Here is an 18,475-nt window from a genome sequence, read left to right on the forward strand (position 1 = left end):
AAAGGTGCAGGACTTCACCGTCGCCACAACTAAGCTTCTGTTTTTGATGACTTTTAATGTCTGCAATAAATTTTGGAGTCTCGTCTTGTAAATTATTGGGAACTACAGTCACATAAAACCCTCAAATAAAAAGTGTGGTATTTACTGACGTATTTTATGCAGTAGAGCAAAACCTCATACTAAGCTAACCAGCATTTAAACAGAAACCCTTTCAAAAAGCCCAATTGGAGAGGACGGCGTCTGAGGTTCAACAATACCAGCATTTTTCATTCAAGCTGCAAGCGGCCTCACCTTGTTTGGTTTTGATCCTGGGAACACTGAATAAACCTGTCTTAGATGACCTGAGGCGCCTGGACTCACTCGGGAAAGTGTGAACTTTTAGTAGCAACAACCACTGGAGGGTAACAACATTAAACTTTGACTTTAACAGACTAAATACTGCCCCGAAAGATTTGAGGTAGACCAATGCAGTACTGTCTCTGTTGTTTTATAAATTGTACAATCCTCAGTGCTTTGCTCTTTATCCTACTTGGACATTAAAATCCTGTTGTTTAGTGTTACCCAAATTGAAGTGACTACACTTCAGGGTGTGATGGAAGGCCTCGATGCATTTTCAACTTCCTCTTATCTTTACAAAAAAATTAAAAATAAATAAATAAATAAAATAAAATAACAGTGTCTTTGGAACATGTTGTAGGTATTAAAAGATTAACAGTAAATCCTCATTCCACGCCACTGTAGTTCTGATGAAAAGTGAAGTCTCCTTTGAGGTGGGATCTGTCTGGTGCTGTTGTGAACTGGATCGTAGATGTCACGTCGTGTTTGATCTACTGTACGAGTTACTTACAGTCTTCAGATCATACGAGTCCAAACCATGTGACTTCAAAGCCAAATACCTCATATACATTTAATGGTTCTGGCTGGCAACGTCACAACGCTACCCTGACCTGAACCCATGCCACGAATGGCCTACATCCAACTAAATGCTGCTTTTAGTTTGTAGTTTAATGATGATTCTCTCTTTTTTTTCATCTTAAACATGTTATACATATGTGTTTGGATTGATGGGGGGGCAACATTATTTGAATCACTGTAATACTGACTTGAGACCATGGGCGACGGTCACAAACTGCTCCAACTAGAATTCATGGGAACTCGTTCATCCACGTCCAAGGTGACGAAACACTCCCTTTGTTAAGTTTTGACGTAACTTGTTCTTGAAATGTGTCCAAAAAGTCCTAACATACCTGTAATAAAATAATATGAATAAATAAAATAATACAAATCTTAGATGTTACTCAAAAATTTAAAAATACTTTTCCGATTGGAAGAAACTGGAATCTGGAATTCACCTTCGACTAAACCCACATATATAAAACCAGCCGAGGAGCACATGCAGATTAGCCTCTAGTGTTATGTGCTTTCATCATAAAGCTGATTATTGTATTATGCAGGCAGGATACGTGTTATAATCAGGAGAGATTGGTCAGGCTCAAACCAGTACCAGTGACACTGGGATGTCAGTGTGTCAAGTCCTGTCACTGTGTCCTCAATTTAAAACCTAATCCAGTTATTCATACTTCAGTAGATTTCTAATCTAATTAGAACACAAAAACAAAATATTCAACACAGCACAGCAAAAATATAAGGTCATGCAGTATTTAAACAAGCTACTGAGCAACTGGAGATTTTCCCTAACCTGTTTTTTTTTTTTTTTTTTTAATTCCCAGACAGTATTTTGCAACTTAATAAGTTAATTTCACACAATGTGACTTTGGAAATAAAGCAATATTAACACTTTTGCTGTAAAAGGTCAGCACGGATGGAGACACAAATTTAGCCTTTCGTAACGTGTGAGAATTCCGTAAATCCTTTTCTCAACAGTTCCTTAGGGTCTTTTTTTTTCTCCGCCGTCTTTCAGTGCGAAGGGCATTTCTTTGCATTCCTCATATTTGTCTGGCTTGTTCCCATGAGAAAGTCACAGCCTACACCTCTGACAGCAAAAAATGGCTACAGAAGAAATGACTGTGTGTGTGTGTGTGTGTGTGTGTGTGTGTGTGTGTGTGTGTGTGTGTGGTTCAGTCCAGTATTGGCCTGTCAACCACCAACTTGGTGAGAACTTCAAATTGTGACGTGAGAGAAGAAAGTATTTTGCACTCTGCCAACCTGCTCACTCCAACACTGATGTGTCCATATATATTCATATATTATAAATTTTGTATTTTCATTGCAAACTGTTGCTCGCACCCTACTGTATGTTTTTTAGGCTCCACCCCCCCCCCCCCCCCCCGCACAGTGGTCAGCACTGTGAGGCCACAGTGCTGACCACTGCACCACCGTGCAGCGCCCTTAACAGGATAAGCGGTAGAAAATGGATGGTTTTGCTTTTGATATGATTTTGTCTTCAAAGAGTACGAGACAAATATACATAAACTGTAGATTGTTATTGGTAGATTGTTTTCGCCATTGTTCCCCTTGGTTTGTCTTTCTTAAATGTTAATCTAGACTCGTCAACACCAAACAGACTGAGCAAGTCTGAAAGGGTTTCAGCGTCGCTACAAGCACTCGTGAACGTTTGTGATACCTCATAATCAAGACAGCGTCTGGTAGAACACCACGGGTCAGAGGATTAACATAACAGACGTATGGAAATATTGCAAACTAGTTAGTCAAAACCGTTGGGGGACATTTGAATGCAGTTTTGCGTGGAAAAGCCATCAGATATATTTCCCCTGCAAATTTAAATTGCTGAAATTTGATAAGTGCAGGTGTTTTTTTTTGTTTTTTTTAAGCTTGATCTGTAATTGCCAGCTGACTTTTCTTGGCGAAATGTTCTGGAATTTTATGTGACATTCAGTCACAGGCCATAAATCTCTTAAATGGGGAAGTGAAGACGAGTAAAGCTGATGCAGACTCACAGCTGACCAGGTCAAGTGGGTTTACCAGATGGCCAGCTTTTCCATCATTGGCTGGCCAGTCTCTCCTGCTGTGCTTCTCTCTATTGGCAGCGTGAGCAGTCATCATTGGATATGGTCCGATACAAGTAACTCCTTGTCAGATAGCGGAGGGAGTGAAAGCAGTGGGCAGCTCGGAGCTATTCAATGCTCCGACTGTGTATGAGCTGTTCATCAGGTCATTGACCCAAACTTGGCCTGTCCTTCTTGATAAATTTAATCGAGGAAATAAAGCTTTCCGCAAATACACCACAACAGCATCGCGCGTGTCGTACAAGGAGACGTAAACGAAAGAGGGTCAGGCTTTATTTCGTTTCTCATTTGGCAATTTTGAAAAAAACACAGGCGTCAAAAAGTCAAAAGTAAAACAAGACAGTTTTTTTTTCTTTTTTTTTAAAGAAATTTATGAATAGTAAGGTATGTAACAAAAGTTCAAGATAAATGCTGGGAAATAGTAAAATCCTGTAATAATCGAATTTAAATCCAAATTTATTTACCGAGTATGTAGTACATTTTAAAACGCTTGTCTTGCCAAACATTTCAATTTAAAACACTAGTATTCTAGACGTGACCCAAACGAGGATGTTAATCTGTTATGCATCTTTTTTTTGGACACATTTCTAAGCTTTTTGTTGCAAAGCACATTTTAATTCAGAAATATAACAAGGCCTCTTTTGCAAAACATGAATCAGGTAACACAGCAATAAAGATGATTTACATTCAATTAATGATCTTATACAGTATGTTACTGTACTGTATTTAGCACCTTCACACACACACGCGAGCGTGCACCCATGGGTGTATAAAACAACAGCTGAGACCCGGACATTAGGTCACTCACAACACTGTAACACAGAGCACAAAAGGAACTACATGTGACACTAGAACAGTGGTGTCGAGTTATGTCGGAAAAATCTCCGCCCTCAATCAGCTGCAGGCACTTACACGTGTACAAAGATACCGTGTGTAATTTTAGCGGGCTGTAAACAAACATGGTGTGTTCTTTCAAAACATAAACATAGACTTCAAAGCATGTGATCTGTGATTGGATGTAATAATAATACTCACCCGCAGCACCGTACTCTCTCATGTGAGTATTTTCCATTAGATGTCATGGCATTAATCCCAAGGGCTGAAAACTAAAAGACACAGGAGAGATTTAGAAACCATATAGGACATGCAGCTTCATATTTTGAGTTAGTTAATATTCTACGGGCCAATTTCATAACTGACAATCTATATATCTTTTTCTGTGGTCCCGTGGGTCCAGATGTTTCCTCATAACGCTGTGCAAGGAGAAACATCTGGATCAACCCATTATCATGATGCTTTTGTAGAAATTAAAAATGCCCTGGGGTATTTGTATCATAAACAAGCCAATCATAAGCACTGGGGCACTAATCTTGGTCCATGATGCTGTGACAGCGCTGCATAGTTATAATGTGTGTGTGTGTGTGTGTGTGTGTGTGTGTGTGTGTGTGTGTGTGTGTGTGTTTAGGACTTTGAAAATGGCCGCACACAAAGAGCAAGTGTATACCCAAGGCGTTGTTCTAGTAAAGTGGACAACTGCAGCGGTGAGAAAATTGCAACAGTGTGAGAGAAGAAAAAAATAGTCTGTTTATTAATTCATGTTTGCTAATTTCCAATTAAAATCCAAGCGAGACGAACGAAGTCGGTAGATGACTCAGTTTGGCTGTCTTTGCTACCAAGACAAGCTTTGAGCTTATCTTTGTAAAAACAACCCTTTTTCCCCCCTGCCTTATCAGTGTATCTCTCCATTGTTTTATTATCATGACTCGTCTTCAAAAACATCATCCTCAGATTAAATATCCTGTGGATTTATTTGTTTAAATGATCATATGTGAGAACGTATTGCCAGGAAACAACGGGGTCCACCTTCCTCACTATTACATTCCTAGAAATTTTATAGGGCACATTTCTTGGAAACGCGGGGAATCCATGTGACCAGTATGCTTTTAACCCGGGCCAGACTCATGCCACAACCAGTCACCAGGCATCACTTCGAATACATCAGAGCTGGTTGGTGTTTGGAGGTCAGCAGCTGCCGGTACTCATAGAGTTTCCACTGTGACTGTTGTGATGTCATGACACATTTGAGAAACAGCTCTACTGACGAAGGACCTCCATCAGAGTATGCATGGACTGCTAGGATCATGTGACCTCCTCCCTCCCTCCCCCATCTACTCTTTGCCGTTGATCTGCAAGCGTCTGGTATGCTTGAGCCAACATCTCAACATGTGGTAATTGTGTGCAGCACTACCCTTTAATCTGGTGCAGGCACGTGGCACCATCAGGCATGGATTAAGAATGCCCGCTCCTACCCCCCCCCCCCCCCCCCTTCACCCCGGGATAAAAATCTAGGAGGCCACCCCCAAGAGGACAAGAATGCTGACCTTGATTTTCCCAAGAAATTAGCTCTGACCTTGCTTTTCCCTCTGAATTAGGTCTGTTCTTGCTTTTCCCAAGAAATGTCTTCACACCCCATCTGCATGATGAGCTGTGTATGCAGTATTTTTCCGAAGACATTCAGGATACTGTTGCTGTTTACATCGCCAGTATTTTGCCAGGCACAATCACTTTCATAGCCTGCCTACAGGATCATGGATACACAGCGTTTTATATTTTAATAGGTTAAAGATAAACAAGTGTCAATGCCCTGCTGCCTTGCGTTGGAACTGGAACATTTATTCAAAACATTTTTAAACAGATTGAATGAACGGGAATCAATTAACTGACCTCAGTATATCCACAAGCGAGATCTGTGCCTGCCAAATGCCAGACTTCCATTCAAAGAGAATTAAAGAAAAAATATTCAAGCTGAGGCAGCATAAATGTCATTTAATCTATCTAGAAATGGGTTGTTTGAGTTTCACTCATCTTGATGATACCGTTACATCCCTTGACTGTTCAACCTCCAGCAGCAGGAACTACGAAATATTCAGGATGCCAGGCCGATTTATGGAATTACATGCCATTTGATTTCCAAAAAAAGTATAATATCAGGCAAACAAACATGTATTTTAATAAGGCTGTTTTATTCGTAAAAACACCATATTTCTAATACTTATGGCCATACCGAGCAGCTTGAGTTGACTGTAATTCAAGCCTCACATCATAACAACTGGGACCCATTTATTGGTCATGTATTCCAACCAATAGGTGAAGAGCACATTCTTCTCCACCTCCACCATGAATCACTCACTCACTCAAATATTTTCAATGAAATTTAATAAAAGCTGTTCCTCAGTCACCTCATCCCGGCACCTGACCTTAACCTTTGGATGTCATTTAAATGTAGATGCTGCAAACCTGGTGGTGGTGGACTCGCTCCTCGGCTGGACTTCCGATGCTGATCGGTTCATGCGAGGCAGCAAACGTGGCTAGGGTTTGATCCTTTATCACCATGCTACAGACACACGCAGCAAACAAATCCGAGTATTCCACTAATTTTAAAGTAACACAAAAAAAACACAAATATTTCAAGGAAAGACTGAACACTTGATGGGGATTTTGAAACACCCCCTTGAGGTTGGAGGCTCCTGGGAACCAGGCCAACCCACCTGATGGCTAATCTGTGCTTGTGCACCAATAACAACTGATAACATGGACAGTTCAAGGCGTGCTGTGCCAAACAATCTGGAAGCAATGATAGAGACACTGCATGTCTTTGAAAATATTTAGATTTGCAACCCAGTTTAATAATTTATGGTTTTTCTTCCCAGGATACACAGTACGCACATACATATATTGGATTGACCATGAAACAGTTGGTACCGCAGGAAAACAAAAGTGGATGAACATTAAAAATTGATTCTAGCTGACCTCCACCAGACCAAAAGAATAGCAACTCAGGTCATAGTCACAATCATTCAAATGCCATCACATCACAACTGCAGTAAGTTAGTTATTTTTTTCTCGCCTTTTTAATCCAAAATGTAAAGCTTTCAAACACTTTCTCAACCACTTTGCTACCATTGCAGTGCTAAAAGGATCTACATCCAAGCAGACGTGACAATCAAAAGTTCCATTTATACTCTTAAAAGCAGGCGGTGAAGTAAGAGTTTGCGGTTTGGTTCATTTCAGAGGCAGATGAAATGAAGGGGAGTTACGATACTCTGTGTCTATGAAGATGAAATGAGTCACCAAAACCAACAGTGGGTCGTATGTTGGGTTCGTAGCCTATGAGGGCGCTCCATGTTCTCATCAAACGTCCTGCGAGGTTACTGTAGGTTGTCTGTCTTGGTGGAAAATGGGTCATACGCTGCAGTTAAAGATGACGCCAAAACAGAACTGGTGGTGAAGATAATTACAACCAGAAAGCATAGCAAGGATACTATAAGAGAGGAGGGTGATTCTTTTTTTTTTTTTAAAGGGAAAAGGAACAAGATACACAAATACAGGACCAACAATAAAGCACCTGTTAGTAAGTGTTGCATAATGTCGAACATACCTCCTCTCAAGAATATTCCAGGTATGTCAGTAAAACATGACAGGACAAAGGATGGTGTGAAAAAAACCACTTGAGTTTTGGGTCCAGTTTTTCCTGGGCAAATGTGGCATTCCTTAACTATTACTAATCACTGCAAGGAATAGGAGGGAATGAAGAAGGTGTTTCTGAAAGCCGAAAGATAAATTTAGTATTTAATACCAGTATGAAGCAACTTGATCTCCTAGAAATACTTACAATACTTCTACCCAAAATTGTATGTTGCCGAAAAACTAACAAATCAGATTCATCTCAAGTGTTCACAAAGGCTTTTTTTTTCTTCTTTCGACTCCATCCCTTCTTTGTGGCTGCAGAAAGAGCCAGGCACATTTCTGTATTTCTTGAAGCTACACAAACAAAACAAAACATCAAAACTCCCCCAAAACATCTGTTTCGTGTTATGGATTGCTGAGCATACGACTGAATAAAGGAGACATAAATTATACCAGACAATGTGCTTGAGATATTTTGGACAGTTTGCTGTTGTTAGCTGTCAGTTGCGACTAGCTTGAAGCTAAATATATGTAGCTGGCTCTCTCGCAAAGTAAAGAGGGGGGAAAAAAATGTCTTTGTGTGCTCATGGCTCGGATTTGCAGTTAACGTCTGGTGATGTTAAGGAACAAAAAAACACTTGGTTAAGGTTAGGAAAACATTGTGGTTTGGGTTAAGTAGTGAAACATAATGTTATAAATGGGACTTGTTCACACACTTCTCGCTGTACGGTTATGATTAGGAACAAAAAACACTTGGTTAAGGTTAAGAAAACATTGTTGTTACATTATATTGTGAAATGATGCATACCAGATGTACAATTTCTTGTGCTGTAACAACAGTAACCACCACCCAGCGTGTGATGTCGTTGAACCAGATAATTTCCGTTTAAACTGATTTACATTGATAATGCTATGTTCAGAAGTCATGGTCTTTTTTTTCGTATATTTTCCGCGTCGTCACCCTGATTAAAAAAATATCTCAGTTCAAAGATGCTTTACAGTGGAACTGCTGAGGTTCTGGTTAAATCTGCAACTGTTGCAGCCCATGTTTGTGTCCTAGTTTACATCTCTATAGCAATGCTTTGGAGTTGGATGCCCCTCCCCTGATAAAATCTCTCACTGCAGTGCTAACCCCCCCCCCCCCAAATACTTCAGAAAACCACATCTGAGGATGTATAGGTAGCACTCACCTAAAGCAACATGCCTCAACCTAGTAGGCTGAAAAATTGGCAGATTGTTTTGTTTGATGGAAAAAATAAGTCTGTGAAATTGCAGCTCCGTCCCTGTCTTTTTCTGAGTGCTACCTATACACTATTATACGATAACTGTCGTCACCAAACCGTCTGATCACAATGCAACCTACAGAGCATCAAAGCTATCCAGAACCCTTCTTGTTCAACCCAAACCTTCAGACCCAAACGTCCAACACGAAGCTGCCTTTCTTTGAGCCAAACGCCACAAGTTTGACATCCATTGAAGAAATGCTGAGTTGATGTTGTTTCATACATATATACATACAGTAATATCGTGCTTCATGACATGGATGCTATCTTGTTTATATATAAGGACACAGGATAAACCTGCTCGGATTGTTGAGACCTGATAGCTCCTTGTTTTATGATAGATCATTTCCCATTTTTAATTTCCATCCATCCATCTATTTTCTTCCGCTTATTCCTGTTAAGGGTCGTGGGGGGGCTGGAGTCTATCCCAGCAGCTACGGGCGAGAGATGGGGTTCACCCCGGACAGGTCACCAGTCCATCGCAGGGCCAACACATAGAGACAGACAACCATTCACACTCACAGTCACACCTACAGTCAATTTAGAGTATCAATCAGCCTCGTCCCCTCTTGATGTCTTTGGACTGTGGGAGGAAGCCGGAGTACCAGAGAGAACCCACACAGGAACAGGGAGAACATGGAGACTCCACACAGAAAGAACCCGGAAAGCACTTTGAATTGCTTTAAATCTATGACAGAAATAATCAATGAAATAATTTCTTTATACTCAAGTCCCTCACCAGTTGAGCAAGTACACACATGGGCATGGGTGGGAAATGTGACAGCGCAACACACCCTCACTTGTACGCTCAAAAGCACAACACACACAAACATCAAACGTAATCCTCTCTTCCTACTGCTCCTCTTAACCTGTCCACACATGATAAGTGGTGAAACAGCTCAGTGCTGTCTGTACTTCTGATTCATGAGGACGCTGGTGGTGCCCAGCAAACTGGTAGCATTAAAGCTGACGTCACCCACTGCTTATTTCAACATTAACTTCAGTTTCCCAACCTTTCACAATGCAACCAATGATGTGTACAAGCCTGGAACACTGTGGAGCAATTAGATGCGGAAGAAAACACTTCCTCTTGTGACTGATTAAAACGTTACCATTTAAACCTTAGAGATATTTCGTCAGGAAAAGCAATGTATAGCAAAATATTAGAGTTATGACTTAGCTTAACACTTTGTGAATAGTCATATATTATAACCTTGAATTTGTCCAGCCATGCCTGTTGATTGGAAACGCTGCACATCTTTTGTATCCCTCCGCTTGCAAGCCCCCTTGCGATCCTTAACGGATAAGCGGTACAGAAAATGGACAGATGGTTGTTATAGTTTGTTGTTCCTCTGTCTTTCTTTCCCATCTTTCTCCTTCCAGCATGTTCACGTCCCAGTCTGCCATTTTCTCTCCCTCCATATCCCTGTCCCTCTCTTTCCTTCTGTATATCTGTCTTTGTCTTTGCCCTGCTCTCCTGCTCCCTTTCCCCCCCCAACCGGTCAAAGCAGACGTCCATTACCATTGAGCCTGGGTCTGCTCGACATTCCTACCTGTCAAAAGGAAGGTTTTCGTCACCCCTGTGCAGGATGTGCTCGCTCTACTTGTAAAGTGTCGTGAGATAACTTTTGTGGTAATTCGGCGCGATACAAATAAAATTGACTTGACTTGCAATGAAGTGTTTTCACTAAAATGCACGAATTGCAATGCACTTAAATGTATATGAAATAAAAGTATTTGGCTACTTTTATGATGTAAAGCAGAGAGGAAGAGGGAAAGAAAACAAAAAAGGAACATGATGTCATGTAGCGTTGCTGAAGTTATGATGAAATGCTATAATACAAGGCATTTTAGGACCCGTGTGAAAGGATTCTGTAGCGAAATATCTACCTGCCAGGGGAGGGAAAAGTGGGACTGAAAGAGTTCTTAATTTTAAGCATGTTTACTTGCATTTTATATACACACACACATGTATGAATAAATAAACATAATTTTCTAGTAATTTAAAAGAGGCATTGTGGATGATATTTTCAGGCGGTGTTGGTGCATATTTATATTTTCTAGCTCTGGTGCCATTGTGAAGTCTATATCAAGTGAAATTGATGCAAATAAAAAAAATTACTAGAAATAACATGTGAATTTATTTTTCCAGAGTTATTTACATTATATACATACACAACCCCACAAAATAAGCTGCTTACAGTAACACAATACGCACAGAGCAAAAGATCATGTGCAACTAGATCCGCCATCTCCTTCAGTTATACAGTGTATCAGTAATCTCACTCAGCAGAAAGGCACACTTATTGGTCACGACAAACACGGACAACACCCACACATTATCATACACACACACACACACACACACACACACACAGACAGTACTGCATCTAGGAGAAAGCCATTCAACATATGCTTAATTATGGGATGTGCTCTGATAAATAACATTGGTCTTGCAGTGCTTCCATTTTTTTTATAAATAAAAAAATATTTAAAAATATACAGTACAGCGACTACAATTGCTGGTGAATGTCCACTGACAGGTTCTACTTCACTAGTCCATTCAAAAAAGGAACAGTCCGTTACGCCTCAGGCAATCTTAAACCATGTAAGACTGCCCTAACCTCCAAACTCTGGGCTCTTGACAGACCCAGAGTCCCCGCTTCCAGGAACCAATTGAAACCATCCAGGTGCATTAAAGAGTAAGAGACCAGAAGCCTCTCCCACCGTGTGCTCATCCAGCCATCCTCCAATGAAAAGTGCTCAGACAAAGAGAAGGTAGTGCTTCTCATTTAGCCATGTTGGGTCCCCATGGTGATGGTGCATTAGTTGCTGAGTCATTTCGATGCCATTCTGTAGATCAGAAATTGTATTTAGTAAATATTCCATGGAACAGCTACTTGTTTATTTACTGTAGATTACATGCATAATTGTTTAAAGAAGATTGCTTTCATACCTTTTTCTTGGTTTCACTTCCCAGCCATCACGACATTTCACAAAAGCTATCGTGTCACCTGGAGAAATTTCAGTTTTTGAAGAGTCTTGGGCACAGAAGGTAAACCTGTGATGTGAAAAATGTATGTTCAATGACAATATTCATAATCTAACATATTAGTGTTATGGCCACTCATCTGCGCCTCACTTACTTCTTCTGCGTTTCTCCAGCCTTCACACGAATGCGCCGAACTTCCAGCACAGGTTTGGGAGGTTTTGCATTCCAAGACCAAAATGTCTTTTTGATGTTCTTCCAGACGGAGCTCCAGGATTCAGATGGTCCTTCCCAGCTCAGATGGATCTTCAGGAGGTCACCGATTTCCTGCTCGGTAAACACCAAGAAGGTGTTGGTCAGGTTCAGACCAACTGTGTCGTCATGGCTGAACAAAGAAGATGAAAATATAGTTGAGTCAGATGACCAAAGATGGATGTTCCAGGTGGTTTAAAGCAGATATATTGCCATGTTTTGCTTTTTTGTCTAAAGCTGTGAAGTTAAATTAGCATTAGCAACTTCTGAAGCTTGACCTGAATGTTTTGAAGTGGAGCTTTTCTACATAAATCCACAATGTGACAGCACTTCGTATGAAGCACAGACAAGGTTTAAGCCCAGATAGTTCCAGATGTTTAGCTACCAAGCTTGTAGCACAATCGGTGGTACCATAATGGTTCTATGCACCGCCATCCTATAGGTTTGCTAGAAGAAACTTTTATTTTGTACTTACACGTCAACAAATATGCTTCCTGTATCATTATGGGCACCGAACAACTTGACATGGAAAGTGGGATCTGCGTTGTCAAACTGTTTCCTGTTGAAGACATGCATCTTCATCTGGTAGTGGTAGCCTGGAAAAACAAAAGGAGAGTTAATGTTTGATGCCATGTTGGTGTTGAGAGTAGTCGCTTACACTGGCAAACGTGAGATGACAACACGTTAAATGTAAGAGGTCAAAGATAAGAGGTGACAATAAAATGCGGTCAGGTACGTTTGTCTATCAGTCTTATTATAGATCTCGCACACCCACGCTAAAGCAGTAAAAGATCAAATAAAACATAACGTGGCTCACCTCCAAAGGGAGTGTCAGCTCGTGTCTTCAGGTACATTTTACTGTTACGTCTCTTGCGCATCTTCCTGGCATTGTAGCCGATGTTGTTGCAGCGGTTTTTGCGGCAGCTGAGGCAAATACCCTTCTTAAAGCGATCCGGGCCGGTGCACTGGAAGGCAAAGCTCACGTGGTCCTTGTTCATCAGGGAGTCGATGAACAGGTGCACAGCTCGCTCGTGTTCGCACTTCATTACCTCCATGAAATCTGAAGATATTTAGGAATTACATACGTTATAGACACAAACAAACAAACAAACAAACAAACAAACACACACACACACACACACGTGGGGAACTTACTTCCAGCCATCGCCAGAACATCACCCAGGGCACAGCCAGGCTGCACGTCACCTCCATTGGGGTAGATGTCAATGTCCCCTATTGGCTGTTGGATGCCAATGCTCACACCTAAGGCTTCTCTAGTGTAGGTGTGAAGCACGTCCACAAAGTCAGCATCATCTGGAGAGAGGCGTTTCTGCTCATCTACACCCTCAAACATTGGCCCTGCTGGGTCTAGACCTATTAGAGGTAACACAGATCAGGCTACATTGAAGAGCGCCAACTTTTAGAAGTTTGTGTAGCTTCCTGTTCAACTTGACATACCGGTGATTCTGCCGATGGACCCTTGTACAAAGGTTCCTGCGTAGCCTGCTACATGAGCACCTAAACTGTAGCCGATCAGGTGCACATTCTCCAGAGGCAACTGCTGTTCATCCTGCAGAGAGGAAGAAATAAAAAAAGGTTAATCAGTAGGGGCTACAGTGAACACAAATCAATCCAGAAGCAAAGCTGGACTTTTGCCAGAGATGATCAGTCATGCCCGTAATCGAGCCCTATTCTGTTAACGGGGTTAGATCTACTAACAGTTCTCGTCATGCTACAGCGCCTCCACCATCTGTCTCAGTTTGTCCTCATGAAGCCCTCTTTGTCTCTTTACAACTACATGGCAGGATGCCTAAATCTCCTCACTTTACCATTCATGTACTGATCCAAATTTGGGAGGGTTCTGCAGCAGTGGTGCTAAACAGATCCCTGTTGAGATCAGCGGGCATTTGAGGGCACGAGGGTGCAAAATATCAAGTGGTTTGTGGCAAACATGCAAGACTACTAGAATTAGACCACTTAACAGACCTTATTTTACTTCTGCAAATGCGTGACAGCTCAATCATGCCCAGAAGGCTATGATCATTTCAATCATTCCAATGGAAAAGTAGAAGGGGAGCCAAAGTTTTATGGATTTGCAGGTACTTAGCTGCTATTTTCTGTTACAAGCTGCCAAGATGGCACAGATCACACGCCACACCATCAATCATCTGTAGGCTAAAAGACATTCTCAAACTAAAGAATTCATGGAGCTCCAAATAGAGCCACCCTATGTACTGTGGGCAGCAAGCCTTAAAAACAAAACTACATCAGGGGATGGCTTGGCTGGTATTTATGAGATTGCAGGAAGTTGTATTTGCATTATTTTTTATTTACTTGCAGTAAATGAAGAAGAAGAAACCAGAAGTTCCTTCTGGCTCAGGCCCTAATTAAAACAACAGTACAAACCTTAAGCCAGTTGATCATGGCAGCAATATCAAGGCCAACATTTTGAGTGTGGTTGACTGCATCAGGGTAGAGCTGCTGAGCCATGGATATCCAATCAACGACCACCACGTTGGCCTCGCGCTCACGCAGCATCACCGCAGCGACCAGTTTCTTCATCCAGCTTTCAAACATCCCACTCATCTGAGGACCAGAGACAACGTCTCATCCATTCAGCTTCAACACATTAACCCGGTGACCTCCCACACTGCAGTTTTCTCACATTCACCTGATACATTCCAACAATCAAAGCATTCTGGATAGAGAGACAACACACAAGCTCCCTTCACTGTGCTCAGTCAAGTTGCAGATAGTGAGAGGTAAGGTGCAAGTACATCTGGTCATCTTAAAGATTATCCACAATACATATTTTAGCAATGATTAGTTCTATGTACCGTCCAGCCGTGGATGATGAAGATGGTCTTGGCGGTAGCGTTGAAGCCACATTCCTCCAGGCAGTCCTTGTTGCCAGCCTGCAGATAGCAGCCCTCCTGGTCCAGATCGAAGCTCTTCCTCATGTTGTATTTAACAATTCCATCAAGGGCCGTGCTGTCTGTTGGCAGTTCATCCAATCCGATGTCTGCAGCTGAGAGAGCAAAGAAAGAAAAAAAGTCACCACACTGGCTTTATCAGTGGAAAAAGGTGACCACAATTGAATTCATTTCTAAAACACAATCGAGTAAACCATCCAACCAATCATGTTCAAGGAATCAGAGCAGTTGAGAGGCCAATCATCTTCCTTGCAGCAAACATCTGCTGCCGTGTGTGCGCCAACATGTCACCGCCACCCCGCTCTTCTTTTATTTCATGCGTTCACACAGCTGCAACCAGAGCTTGTATAATTATATCTCCTAAGACACACTCTGCTCTTAGCCCTGCAGCTAAAACGGCAGACCTACAATTAAAGACTTAGGCTGATGCAAGAAGCGTTTTAAATTCATTTAAAAAAGGATGCTGACTGTAAAGTTTCGCCAGTAGAGATTTTCATTCTGTCAGTGCATCGATTTTTTTTTTTTTTTTTGCCGATATACGGTCTTTTTTCTTGACACAAACGTATTAAAATCAGCCCGAATCCTGCGGCGAAAAGCGGAAAAGCGAACGCCTGATGCGAGTTTAACTGATGAACTCAACACCCTTTGGTTTGGAGCCACACGAACCTAAATGACTCCAGCTGGGTTTACTAGTTAAGAGTCCGGTGCGTAGCAAAACGCGGATTCAGCAGAATATCTTTCCAAATAGTTCAGACGTGGCGTTGTGCGTCCTCCGCTTCCAAGTCTACTCTCCCAAAAAGGACACGTCGCAGTCTCTTGACTTTCAAATCCATCCCCGTTTTTCTGGCTCACTCATTCCGCCACACTTGCTCTGACATGTTACTTAACGAACAGCCTCACCAAAAATGAATAAATAAACAAATAAAAATAAAGCGGCTCATTTTATATCTCAATAAAATATTGATAAGAGCAATTTACCCTGCTTTATGTTTGCATGTGTGGTAATGTTGTGACTTCTTTTTGTCTGTAGAGGGAAAAAAAAGACGAACAATCGACACAATGCTATTTCTTACCTTCAAAAGCAGCGTTTTCTCCAAGAGCAGACAAGAGGAGTGCAGCAGCACACTGAAGGAAAATCCACAGTAAAAGATCTTTATGATTCATTTCTCAGCCACAGGCGAGGTGTGAAATTAAAAGCTTCCTGTGATGAGAAAATGTGTTACTATGGGGCTGTTGGCACTGAGATGAGCTTTAGATCCAGTGGTGACAAAGACCAAGAGAGCCGGTGGTGCGTTACGGTGCGCTCTCGTGAAAGCGCCGCTCAAGAAATGTATTAACTTGCATCAAGTGTCTCATTAGAGTTTTAAATAGTTTCCCCCTTTCAGTCATCTGATCATCGGCTGATCTATCGCGGATCTTATTGGTCAAGCCCCCATTTGTTTACGTTGAAAGGCGTGGCAAAGTGAAGTGAATGAAGTCGTAGTGGCTTCTCACGTTGCGCGTTTAACCCTTGTGTGTGTGTGTGTGTGTGCGTGTGTGCGTGTGTGTGTGTGTGTGTGTGTGTGTGTGTGTGTGTGTGTGTGTGTTACTGACGCAAGCTGCCATAAAGCGGCTTCAGGGTTGGTATGAAGGTCACGCAGCTCGTATATTTGTTGCAGAGCAAAATTCTTTATAAAAATGAAAAAGAAGAACCCGAGAGCGGCGCCGACAGGGAGGTGAAGCGAGCGAACGGTTCCGTTTTTCTAATATAAGACATGAAATTATCTCCCTTCGCTCATTGTCATACGTGGGAACCCAACATCCCTCTGCGCTTTCATGGGAATATTTAAAAGGTTTCGACCAGTGTGGGGGGATGGCGCGGCTCCCCTAACACCCCCCCCCCCCCCCCCTCCTCAAAGCATCGTTCCCTCTTCTTGGCGCTCTGCCAGACCATCAGCTTAGCGCACCGACACATTTCAATTGATGAGGCGAAGAATGGACGCACTCACGCAAAGGTCTCGGCTACAATAACACCACTGTTTTGTGTACATACACCGCTCACCAGCAGGATGTGTCACCTGCCACCCCTGCAGACCCTGGTACCTTCAATCTATACTTGTCTGACTACAAAGTCACCCTGGTGGTTCAAATGTGCACCGGGTCAGTGACGTAGTTTCCTCACATCCTCTCTAACGATCTACCATGTGAGCGTTTCCTCATGTGGATCAACCCTAAACCCTTAAAGATTCAATCATTGTAAGTCTCTCAACAATGGATTCCATTTAAATTTGACTAAAATCTTTCTTTAAATGCTTTGCATTGGACGGGAATGCAGGAACAATTGAGAAATAAATAGAAGATCGTCGGTTTATTCTGAATAATAAATAAAAATGACAGCTGTATGTGTGTAACAGCACTGGAAAATGTGTGATGTTATGTATACAAAGGCTAAAGATGGTGGTGCATGACTTACAGTATATGATGCTGAAAACTGTATTCATGAGGAAAAATGAGTAGGAGCAACAACTTGGACTGAAAATATAAGAAAACGAAGACCTACAGTACATCAGCGCAAATCAATCAGATCTCTCTCATGCTCTATTGTGGCTGAGACGTCAGAGACTGGAAATTATGCATGAATGAGATTAATATCTCTTTTTTTCAAGCGATGAAAGTAGTACTGTACCTTAGGAGCAGCTAAAATAGCTCCCCCTATTTTTAGCACCGGGGTCAAGTCCACATGTAGGTATAAATAGCCGTATGCATGAGAAGGAGATAGTGCATGATTTCACATCTCAAGAGGGCACTACAGTTCAAATGATCGGATGATGCAATGTAATGTAGCGTGGGGTGCAAAGGGAAACTTTCAAGTGGCCAAATCAAATATTAAATGGCGTGAAAGCGATACCTCCATATCGGCTGTGCTGGATGTTGCTGGACATGAAGCGAGATTTTGCCAAGGATGCAAATGATTCAGTTAATCAGTCTTTTACTTCCCCATATAGGTTACCTCCTTCTGTGATTATGAATGAGAGCCCAACTGAAACAATACTGATTAATTTGGTTATTCTATTAATGAGGGGGGTAGGGGGTGGGGGGGGGGGCGGTGGTAAAAAGACCATTGGTTGGTTCATCATATCCGATACCTAATTTGGAGATGGTCCGATTTGAAGAACCTACCAGAACCCAGAGCAAAAGGAAGACAAATTGGAATTCAGAGACCATGATGTGAACTATCATGAATGCACATGATTAAAGTAATAATAAAAAAACACAACACAACAAAAAAAACACACACATCTTTGCTCATGTTTATTGTTCCCACAGCTTGGTTCTTGTCAAGTCAATTTTATTTGTGTAGCGCCAAATCACTGGTTCTCTTTGAGACTGACATACTTCAAGCTAAATAGAGTGCGCTGTCGTTTAAATTGAAAACCATCCCTTCCTTTTAGTTGCTGCTCTTTATCTTAATGTCGGATTGACGCAAATGTAGTTCTTGAGAAAAGGAGCAAAACAAAAAAGGACTTCCCAGAATGTAAGGTACATTGAAATAGAAAGCTCTTTTCTGGTCTGATGGACTGATGT

The 18,475-nt window shown here is 41.7% G+C and overlaps 1 protein-coding gene across 4 annotated transcripts; it reads right to left on the reverse strand.

The window, feature by feature from the left end:
* Nucleotides 1–10,855: 10,855 nt before the first annotated feature.
* On the reverse strand, nucleotides 10,856–16,268 carry lipg (lipase, endothelial). Of its 4 annotated transcripts, XM_086206633.1 has the most exons (11): nucleotides 16,135–16,261; nucleotides 15,985–16,036; nucleotides 14,816–15,006; nucleotides 14,385–14,564; nucleotides 13,437–13,548; nucleotides 13,134–13,352; nucleotides 12,796–13,038; nucleotides 12,454–12,574; nucleotides 11,884–12,111; nucleotides 11,694–11,798; nucleotides 10,856–11,590 (listed from the first exon to the last, which is right to left on the reverse strand). In XM_086206633.1, the coding sequence occupies exons 3-11, from the start codon at nucleotides 14,936–14,938 to the stop codon at nucleotides 11,575–11,577; spliced, it is 1,347 nt and encodes a 448-aa protein (XP_086062759.1). In that variant the 5' UTR covers nucleotides 14,939–15,006; nucleotides 15,985–16,036; nucleotides 16,135–16,261; the 3' UTR covers nucleotides 10,856–11,574. The 4 variants fall into 4 exon arrangements, with proteins under 4 accessions (XP_086062759.1, XP_086062758.1, XP_086062760.1 ...); XM_086206632.1 differs by having other exon boundaries at nucleotides 15,985–16,268; XM_086206634.1 differs by lacking the exons at nucleotides 15,985–16,036; nucleotides 16,135–16,261 and adding an exon at nucleotides 15,578–15,706.
* Between the last annotated feature and the right edge of the window lie 2,207 nt (nucleotides 16,269–18,475).

The sequence above is a fragment of the Aulostomus chinensis genome, chromosome 6 (genome assembly GCF_037954235.1).
Source record: "Aulostomus chinensis isolate RoL2024-O1b breed Wild chromosome 6, RoL_Achi_v1.0, whole genome shotgun sequence".
NCBI classification, from domain to species: Eukaryota; Metazoa; Chordata; class Actinopteri; order Syngnathiformes; family Aulostomidae; genus Aulostomus; species Aulostomus chinensis.

Excerpts from the sequence above, each read along its gene's own strand:
- lipg (XM_086206632.1), bottom strand. The coding sequence starts at position 16,075 with ATGAATCATAAAGATCTTTTACTGTGGATTTTCCTTCAGTGTGCTGCT. Across the intron at positions 13,353-13,436 it reads GTCCATCGGCAGAATCACCG|GTCTAGACCCAGCAGGGCCA; the intron begins GTATGTCAAGTT and ends TACCTCTAATAG. Across the intron at positions 13,039-13,133 it reads TGTTCTGGCGATGGCTGGAA|ATTTCATGGAGGTAATGAAG; the intron begins GTAAGTTCCCCA and ends AAATATCTTCAG.